General features: G+C 38.2%; 1 protein-coding gene across 2 annotated transcripts; it reads right to left on the reverse strand.

Annotated features, from left to right (window-relative positions):
* Positions 1–4,555: 4,555 nt before the first annotated feature.
* On the reverse strand, positions 4,556–9,274 carry LOC137720334 (trehalose-phosphate phosphatase A-like). 2 transcript variants are annotated; one of them, XM_068459386.1, is made up of 12 exons: positions 9,105–9,274; positions 8,808–8,873; positions 6,871–7,253; positions 6,636–6,776; positions 6,480–6,551; positions 6,235–6,360; positions 6,068–6,124; positions 5,849–5,950; positions 5,610–5,687; positions 5,435–5,504; positions 5,258–5,328; positions 4,556–5,168 (listed from the first exon to the last, which is right to left on the reverse strand). In XM_068459386.1, the coding sequence occupies exons 3-12, from the start codon at positions 7,165–7,167 to the stop codon at positions 5,022–5,024; spliced, it is 1,161 nt and encodes a 386-aa protein (XP_068315487.1). In that variant the 5' UTR covers positions 7,168–7,253; positions 8,808–8,873; positions 9,105–9,274; the 3' UTR covers positions 4,556–5,021. The 2 variants fall into 2 exon arrangements, with proteins under 2 accessions (XP_068315487.1, XP_068315488.1); XM_068459387.1 differs by having other exon boundaries at positions 8,808–8,886.
* Positions 9,275–10,734: the final 1,460 nt, after the last annotated feature.

Here is a 10,734-nt window from a genome sequence, read left to right on the forward strand (position 1 = left end):
TATTATTTCTTACCAATTGCATCATGGTAAATAATCTAAATAAAAAAAATAAAAAAAATTTACCCGTTGCATCCTATACACGGGTGTATTGAACGATCGAATTTACATAATACAGCAGTGTATTGTGTCCCCATGGACGGAGCCAACATATGTTCATCGGGGAACAGCTGCCCCCACTTAACTCTTTCATACATATATATTTAGAGATAAAGTCTCAGCTCCAACACTCAACACAAGATATCTTCTCATATTTTATACTTTTTCTATTCTCTCATCCTTTTGAGCCATGTATTTAATCATTTGAAGTTGCTCCCATTAAAAAATGTTTCTGATTTCGTCCATGTGTGTTCGTAGATATATCGTGAAAAACCCAATAAACAATTCAAGATGGACGGTCATTACTAATTTATGGACGTCAAATGAACAGCATAAAGACGGTGATGATGGGGTCTCCTCCTGTCACCAAAACTTGATTTCTTCCTCTAACCACTCAATTAGGTGCAAAATAAAGAGCATAAAAAATGTTTCAAGCCCAAATTTTCCATCAACTTCCGAGTGCTGGACTTGCTTTCATTCCAGTGTGTAATTCATATGTTCATCAGGGGGCAGCTGCCCCCACTCAATTTTTTTTGTCATGAAATATGCTTCAATTAAACTATGAATTACATATTTAGTTAGAAATGAAGTCTCAGTTCAAACACTCAACTCAAGATACTCTCTCATGTTTTATACTTACTCTCTCACCCTTACGAGCCATGTATTTTATCATTTGAAGTTGCTTCCACTAAAAAATATTTCTAGCTCTGTCCACGTGTGTTTGTAGAAATATCGTGAAAACCCAATAAACAAATCAAGATGGACGGTCATTATACTGATTTATGTTCGTCAAATGAGCAGAATAAAGACTGATGATGGGGTCTTCTCCCGTCACCAAAACTTGATTTCTTCCTCTAACCACTCAATTAGGTGCAAAATAAAGAACATAAAAAATGTTTCAAGTCCAAATCTTCCATCAACTTCCAAGTGCTGGACTTGCTTTCATTCCTGTGTTTGGCAATCTTCATGATTAATTGTGTCACATTTTTTGTGAGTATAATTCTTTTAATTTGAATTTGGTGGACTGTGGAGCATGCTAGAAACTTTAGATGAACCGAACAGTTTCCAGCATGTGATAGTTCTAATGACTTTCTTTTTTGTTTGGATAAATTACATAAAACTACCTCAACTATTGAACTAATGACAGTTTCATACTTCATCTTTAAAAAATGTCAATGTCGTACCCTATCTTACGAATTTGTTACAATTTCATTCATTCCGTCAGTTTGTCTGTCAATCTTTTGTTAAATAGTGATATAACTTAACACGTGGGCCACTTTTTATTAAAAAAATTAAAAAAAATAAAATCTTCAATTTTTTTTTTCATGGGGGACCCTCCCCTTATCTCACTCACCCTTTCTTCCCCATCCACCTGTGTTCCCCCCACCCTACCTTCAACGCCAAAACCAGATACCCCCTCCCTGCCGCCCTCTCTTCCTCCATCTCCACCTCCCTCCCATGGCGCTCCTCCCCCTCCCCCTCCTCCTACATACCTGATAGATGCATTATTTATCATATTTTCATATTAATTATCCCTCAGTTTTGTTAAGGAATTGATTATAAAAGAGCCTTATTACTTTTCTTTTCTCAATTTCAGCCATCATGTGCACTTAGGACGTTTCTGGTGATAATTCGACTTTCTGGAGGAGTTTTGATGTAATACCAATTGGAGAAGAAAGCTAAGAGGCTGAAGATCGTTGTGTTCAAATTTCATAATTTTCCATGAAGCTGAACATTCCAGTTTTACAAGTCAATTCCGCTGAAGTAACTTTCCCGTCAGAATTGCACAGCTGTGGGAGAATGAAGATTTGAAGGCTTTCCCGATTTTTCCTAGTGGCTGCGATATATTCCTAAAAAGTAAAGAGATAAAGCTACGTGTTCCAAATTTTTACAGAATTTTTCAGAAGATAAATCGACCCCAAAACTGGCGTGCAAGACAGATGACGTGTTTCCCAAGCCAAGAAGGATTCTTTCCTAGTTTGTGTCATTAATTGCTTACGAGCTTGTTTTATTTTAGGAGAGTTTATCCCATACCTTTTAGGGTTTTTCTAGTATAAATAAGGTGCCCTAAGCTCTCTTTAATCCATCCATTCATCCATCCATCATCCATCCATCCACCACCGCACCATACTATCATTCACCATCTCCATAATTTGTGAATAAGAGCTTAGGGACGTGCTTTGCCATGGATCCCGGGTTCTATCTTTCTTTTATTTTTATTTCTATGTGTAACTAAGTTATTTTGTAAGGTTTATGATGAAGCCATGACATGAATATTTGCGAAGTACTTTGTTAATTATTATCCGATTATATGCCATGTTATATTTTTAATCTTTGTGGGTATTTTATTCTAGATTCGGGTTTCTAATGACTGATCACCTTTAGGAATTTTGCATCTAGAGATTTAGATAAATCTATGAGGATGACCAATATCAATTAGGTTTATTGGAACTAAGGTTAAGAAGAGTAGACAAACTAGTGAGGATGACCAATATCAAGCTAGTCCTACTTGGTTGACATGATTCTTCTAAACTTAATGGGTTTTTATGTGTTTAATTGTATGCCTAACCAATAGGATATATGTAACATCCCACATCGCCCAGGGGAGTGATCCTTAAATGTATATTCCCATCCCTACCTAGCACGAGGCCTTTTGGGAGCTCACGAGCAACTTCCTAGTGGGTCACCCATCATGGGATTGCTCTAGCCCCTTTCTCGCTTAACTTCGCAGTTCCTATGGAACCCGAAGCCAGTGAGCTCCCAAAAGGCCTCGTGCTAGGTAGGGATGGGAATATGCATTTAAGGATCACTTCCCTGGCCGGAAGTGTGCCAACGAGGACGTCGGGCCCCTAAGGGGGATGGATTGTAACATCCCACATCGCCCAGGGGAGTGATCCTTAAATGTATATTCCCATCCCTACCTAGCACGAGGCCTTTTGGGAGCTCACTGGCTTCGGGTTCCATAGGAACTTTGAAGTTAAGCGAGAAAGGGGCTAGAGCAATCCCATGATGGGTGACCCACTGGGAAGTTGCTCGTGAGTTCCCAAAAACAAAACCGTGAGGGAATGGTAAGCCCAAAGCGGACAATATCGTGCTACGGTGGTGGAGCGGGTCCAGGAAGTGATCCGTCCCGGGCCGGGATGTGACAATATAATTATCATGTAGAGATACAAGAGTTGATGCTTGACCACGGATTAATTCTTACTTTAGATAGAACAACCTTTAACATTGGCATGGTAATTGGATAGTAATTGGCACTAGGAAAAGTAAATAGGATTGTTATTGGTGGATTCATAACCTTAGACTTCCGTTTCTCAATTTCTTCTTGTGTCGTGTGTTTATTTTAGTTAATTGTCTTTTCTTTTTCTTGTTAATTTTAGTTTTAATCAATTATTCAATTCAATCTATCCTTTGTTTGTTTAATTAATTGGTTAAATTGGTGTTAAAGCAATCCCTGTAGGATCGACCTCGTATTTGCATATATTACTACAATTGATTTGTGCGCTTGCGAGTTTAATTTAGTTTAAATTAATCTATTATTTATGTTAGTTTAAATATACATCAATACCCATCACCCTCACCAAATTAATCCCTATAAATACCCCAATTCCACCCAAACTCTAACCCTAAATTTTGAATTCACCTATTTCAGAGAGAGAGAGAGAAAAAAAAAAAAAAAAAGCTTCTACATCTCCCCCACGCAAATGGGCTGTGACACAGAGGAGCGCGAGCAGGTTGAGGGCGCAGGTCTGCAATCTTTTCAAAGGGAGTGCAAATTTTTCTATGAGATCGCAGCTTAGCAGGGATTGTGCAGGTCGTTGGTGGGTGGTTGTAGCTGGGTTGCAGAGACAAGTTTGTGCAGGGGTGGCTGCAGTTAGGAACTTTGGTGGTGGAGGGAGCTGAGAACGTTGCAGATCTGCAGGCATTTGGGTGTCGGGAAGTCGTCGAAAGAATTTGAAGTTATGGGTTTTGATGGAGGGGTTGCGAGTTTGAGGTTGAAGGGAATGGTTGCTTTGATTTCCAAGACTCAACAAGTTCAAAGCTTGCTGTGATTTTGGGTTGACGGTTTCAGAGATTGCTAAGGGGTGGGGGGTTGAAGGTTGCAGAGATTTGGGGGGAAGGGACACGGGTGGATGGGAAGAAAGGTGCGAGCGGGGATAAGGGGTGGGTCCCCCATGCAAAAAAAATAAAAGATTTACTTTTTTAGTTTTTAATATTTTATTAACTTTTTAATATAAAGTGGCACGTCACTATTTAACGGAAGATTGACAGACAAACTGACGAAATGTATGAAATTGTAACAAAATCGTAAAACGAGATATAACATTGATATTTTTTAAAGATGAGGTATGAAACTGTCACTGGTCCAATAGTAGAGGTAGTTTTATGTAATTTACCCTTTCTATTTCCTTAAAGCTATGCGCCCGTCCCTTTAAAATTCGAGTTCAAATCCCTCGACCGCGTTGATTCGTATATCGCATTATCAGAAAGGAAGAAGAATACAACACCACATTTATATTTCGCGTAATTAAAAGAATCAACGAATAAACATCATTCGATTATCTATAGAGACCTTAGGAGTAAGATATTATACTTGATCAACCAAAATCCAAGAACAAAATGGAATGAAATAATTAATACATTGAGAAAGAAAGAAAGAAAGAATGAAGGCACCTTAATTAGTAAAAACAGAAGATAAATTAACCAAAAGCATTTACAATTAAGGCACAAAGCTTTTTACGACCAAAAAACCGGCAAGAAGGGAAGAGCACAGACCGGCAAGCATTCTTCCATGCCAGCCCGCTCCCCCAAAACCTCTTGAAGTATACTTATCTAGAGAAACCAAAAAATACGTCGTCCAGCTGGTTTTCGTGTATAAGCATGTGAAGATTATATCTTCTATATAATTATCTATGCAGTAATTTTTATAGAGCACTTGACTTCCTCCATAAAACCAGTGACTTGAGAAACTCCATTACCTCCAAGGGTTCCCTTAGAGAGTAAAATGCATTGCTGTCCTTGGGCACAGCCGAGACTAGAATGCCATAGCCTCGGTTTCCTTCCCTCAAGACCTGTTACAGTCCCCCATCAAGTTAGTGATTCTCTGAGTTTTATAGAAGACAGTAAAAACAACTTTGGTGATGAAAATTTCGAATTATACCTTGAATGCATCTTCATCTGTCCGATCGTCACCAATATATATCGGGAGCACATCTTCGGAATTACTTAGCCCTGATATAAAAATTTCGTTGTAGGGAGAGTATAAGATGGAATTTAATGAATTCTTTAAGATTACTTAAAAGCAGCAAGAGAGATGAGTAGAAGAAGAAATACTCACCGAGAGATTCAAGTAAAAATGTGACGGCCTTCCCTTTATCCCAGTTTATTGTAGGTCGAACCTCCAAAACCTACAAATAAAGAAAATAGAACGAAAATATTTTGAATAAAAATTACCATAGCACAAAGATAGCACATTAAGGTAGATCAGCTTGCATTTAGGCTTTAAAAAATACCTTTCGCCCATGAGTCAAGCGCAAGCGTGGGTAGTCCTTAAGAATTTCGTGGACACATTGCGCAACTGCAGGCCAACTCTGAAGACGAAGTGTATAATTAGTAAATGCAAAAGAAAAATTAAATCCATAACAAAAAAGAGGCTCCCTCCAGCCTCTCCTAGTTTCTTTTTTCCTCTGCCGGAAAGAAAATATCTTAAACTCGTAGCTAATCAAAATTTATTACTCTAAGAAGAGACTACCTTCTCATCTACATTGCGGTAATGTACAGAGACACAGAACTTATTGTCCTCAACTTTAGCTCCTTGGATGTCTTTCGTACTTTCAACAAGCAATTTAAATACCTGGTTGAGCATAAAAAATCAGAACACTACAATACTATATTGTCATTCGTAACAGAAAAGATAGGAACATCTTATTTATTGTTGATGAACACGATTGCAGAGAAGAAATTTACAAACCTCTCTAATCATAGGTAAAAATTCAGCCGCAGGCTGGAACAAGTTAACCCCCTTACCCTGAATTCACCAGAAACCAGAAGATGTTAAAAGAACAGAACGAATAGAAACAAAACCCCAATACATACATGTATTTTTTTCGCATGAGGAGAGAGCTTGTAGCCAATTACCTTTTTGTCAGTTGACTTAAAACAGTTTCTCTGGTCATCGTTTATAGATTGTATAACAGGGGCCATTATGTCCATTCCATGACTACCGGCATAATACAGTTCATTTAGTTTTACAAATTCGTATACCTGATAGATTAGGATATGGAACAATCAAAATCAGCAAGCACGAGAAAATATGGTTAAACAAACAGATGATTTCTGAAGAGTATGTCATGCTAATATTTAAGGCCCCGACTAGCAATTACCTTGTCATGGCTTCTTCCACTAATAATTGCTGTTGGGAAATGTTTTGCTACCCTTTTTACGGCTGCACGCATCTAAAAGGATTAAAACATTTTTGATGAGCAAGCAGAGCGTTTTAAGTTTGGCATGTAAAATATACAAGTATAAGATATTCTTACGGCATCAGACATAAAGGCACAGTCAGGGTTATCTACAATCGGTGAAAGAGTCCCGTCATAATCAAGAAACAGTGCTATTCTCTTGCCTTTGGCATGATTAGAGATTTGCTCAAAAGATGTAAGCGCTGATGGATACTTGACCTGCAAGATTAGACAGAAAGATGTTAAGTACTGCATAGATAACTTAGATTCAAAGCCTGTTGGAGGTAAAAAAACATAAAGGATTTATTATTACCATCCATGAGTGGTAAGCAATATCAGTATCTGTTGCCCCGGACTCATTGTTAACACCCTTCGTTATCTTTCTGTGAGGAGGCGATGAAGATTTCATGGCATCGAGCCAAGAGCTAGAGCGAACATCATCAAGTAATCCAGTCTTCCTCCTAGGGATTGTTAGGAATAGACTTGCCGGGAAAGCTGCTCCTGGAGTTGCATATGGTAACAGGCTGGTATGGACACCCCCAAGTCTTGACTTGCTCAAGGGTGGAGGGTCAGCAAGAACAGGAGAAGCATGATTTGATTTCAGGTCCATTGGATCCAGATTTGTAGCACGTCGTATGAAGTAACGTTATCACAATAAACAAGTGTATAAATCTATTATAACTTCTTCAGATGACCCTGTAATCAACGAAAAACAACCATTTCAGTGTCTTGTAACGGCTAGTTAACAATCAATCCCTCAAGTACATGGCTCCTTATATCTAATGAACAATCATTAGAATTGAACAAAAAAATTTGCATCTTAAATAACTGTTAAACGCACGAGTTAGACAAAAGAAAATTCCATTAGCCTTCTATTTTTCCGAGATTACTGACTATTCCTAAGAGGAGGGTTCTGTGAATATAGGAAGCACAATATCACGCAATATTTTACGCGAATTTCATGAAACACAAGGACATGCCAAATTATATATATGCATAGAACAATTATCCGTTAGCTCCTGATTACGCCGTTTCATTCAAAAGTACTAGCAACATGTTCAGTCCAATTTCTCAGCTTCCAAAGTCGAAGCACACAGGAGAGAATACACAGCCCATAGCTAAAGGGGAAAAGTAGAACCTCAAGGTTTGCCAAACTACTTATACAAATTTACACAAATACAACATTCCTCTAAACTCTGCAGAATAACCATATGGTGTGTGTGAACTTTGAGAATTAAATCAGTACACGATCGACTGTGCTAAAACGTACATTATTCTACACGAAACACAGAGGAATACAAAAACATTACAGATTCTCAGGCTACGAATATTGCAAGAGAAGATATGAAAACGTTTGGACATACAGCTCAACCGAAAAAATGTGACTGGTAGTTGCATACCATTAACAACTCCTATGTCCCACACACTGGCCGACGAAAACACATCAAATGAATCACACACAACCACAAAAAGAGGCCCTACACACACACACACGGAATCTTAAAAACATATGAAATGGACAGATTTGGATGTGAGAAAATGCGTGACAGCCAACAACACCACCTAAAAAAAGAAAACAAGTTGGAAAGGCCTATATGGCTATATACTTCTCAATCTTACTTTTGAGAGGAGGGGGATTTGAAAACCCAACTCGGGTAAACACTTTTAACCACGTGAGCTACACGCCACTTGGGCCATTCTCGAAAGTACGACCGAGACAAACCCAAGAGTAGAATCGATGTCTATGGTCAAGATTTTGCGTAAGTGACTTCAATGATTAAGACTTTTCTTCTCTTTTTAATTTCCCCCTCTTGGTTTTGAATAGTCTACGCGACTGCGACATGGTTCGACATTTGACCAAGCATTTGCATCGAAGCAAAGAAAATAAATTTAACAAATTGGGGTGAAAAATCAAAGGATGGAAGCAAAATAACAGTATCACATCAGCTCAGCCGAAAACAGCCCAATGGGAGACGATGTTGACACGATCAGTTTTTGCGGTTGGAAAAAAAATTAATTAGAAAAGTAAACAACCATAATTAAATCAATTTAATATTCATAAATCTTAATTAATAACAGAACCCAATTCTCATTGGTGGCAAAGGTCAAAACTTTCTTAATTAATCACCTGTTTAGTGCTAAAAAGTTTACACATTTTGCTTACCGGGGAACAAAAAATATACTCAGAAATTCGAATTTCGAGTAGCAATACGTGCAAAACTGAAAGAAGAAGACGAAACAACGACGTACCAGGTTGAGGAAACTTTGATCCGAAACGCCAGCAGTCTACGAAATGCAGGGGCGGATTCAGGAAACCTTCAAAACCAAACTATCGAAAAATCAGCAGCGGATAAATAAATAAAAACAGTGAGACGGATGGAAAAATCCGAAATGCTCTGTTTGGCAGCCAAGAAAACAGAGGAAAACAAAAGGGGCAAAACGAAAAGGAAAGGAACATTATTCGGCAGCAGCCGCTTCAAACAAAGGACTTATTTTCTCGGCGGCCAAACACAAGACTTAGAAAAGGGAGAGGCTTTAAACATTCACCTTAATCCGCAAGCAACAAGCTGCGCAGGAAATTGAAAATAATAGGGGAAAAGTTATGGCGGAGAATCGCGAAGGAAACGGCCAATTAGAAAAAAGAGGGGAGAAAAGAAAGAAACGTATAAAATCGGAATCGACGAAACGGCAAATGAGCGAACGAGAGAGAGAGAGAGAGAGAGAGAGAGACAGGAGAGAGAGAGGCCTCAATTTTAGAGCTTCTACATTTATAGAAAGTTTCGGATTTCCACGAGAAACGTGCTCCACAATCCAACCCGGCAACGCCCTTCCTCCGAAGAAAAAGACACAAACGGCACCGCGGTTTCGCGCGTGTACGCGCAGCTTTGTAGTCTTCTAGATTAGTTGGTTCTAATTATTTTATCATCCTTCTATACCTAACAAATTTTTTTTTTTTTTTTTAACCAAAAGTTTAGAAGGAGGAGAAGCTACCCCGTTGGCTGCACACACAAGTCTGTTTGAAGACTTCTAGAAGGGGTCTTAGCTAGTTTACCCAAAAAAAAAAATTTACAAATTAGGAAGGATTGCTGGCAGCAGAACTCAAACATCTATCTTGATATAACGAAGAAAACGATCGTTACTAACTCAACCAATCCTAAACCCTAAGTTCACTTTGCTTGAAATTTAGTTTTTGTCTTTTCTTTTTACACCCAACTTTAGTTGTTTTGTCTTTTATTATTTTTTTTTATCCTTAATTCGAAGGGTTAAAATGTATATGGGCGTGTAAGGCGGAAAAAAATCAAAAGTGTAGAAATCAGTTTGCTAGTCATTTTCTTCCCTAAAGGCAGTTTCTCTCATCTACCATTATTCATTGAGTGGATAATAAGTTTGATATATAGTATTATTCAATTTGGTTTACAAATTGCCTTTTTACGGCTTTAAGTGTCAGTTGAGTAATGTAATTAGATTTTGATCGAATTGTTAGGAGTATGTGAGTAAAATTTGATAGTACAAATCATGAAAGACTTTCACAAAATGACTAAACCATCATTATAGCGTCTCATATATGTCACTAATACAAGATTGTATTATATCATCGACACATAACGTCAAGTAACACTATTACGAAAGTTGACGTTTGAAGTAAATAAAGCTTTAGAGATCTTAAACCACTTTAAAATGTACTATTTTTCTTAATTTCAGCCCATCGAGTCCTAACAATAAGTTGTGGAGAATCGCATGAGGTGTTCGGAGAGGAGAAATTTTTCAGTGTGATCGGTACACGCTGTGGTGCACCACGTGTCACTATACAACTTGTGGGATATGTATGCTAAAAAATTAATAACTTAAAAAATAAAATTTCCAACCACTTATATAAAAACACGTGGTACACTTTCTGTGTTATTAAGAATTTCTCTTCGTATAGTGGACTTTGGTGGCAGGTTTAATAAAATAACAATCTCCATTTGTAACTGCATAATCAGTTTAATTTTAAAATTAAAACCTTAAATTAATATTATAATAAAAAAGAGTGGGAAAGTAGTGGGGGCCAGAGGATCCAAGGCGGGACGCTTACGGCGGGAGTTTCGCGGGCAAAAGCGCGTGAGGACACTTGTGTCCGAGTGGGAGCTGACATGGCCACGTTGTGGATGGGGCCCACCACGAAATGTTGGACGTG

This window comes from Pyrus communis, chromosome 16 (genome assembly GCF_963583255.1).
Source record: "Pyrus communis chromosome 16, drPyrComm1.1, whole genome shotgun sequence".
Taxonomy (NCBI): domain Eukaryota; kingdom Viridiplantae; phylum Streptophyta; class Magnoliopsida; order Rosales; family Rosaceae; genus Pyrus; species Pyrus communis.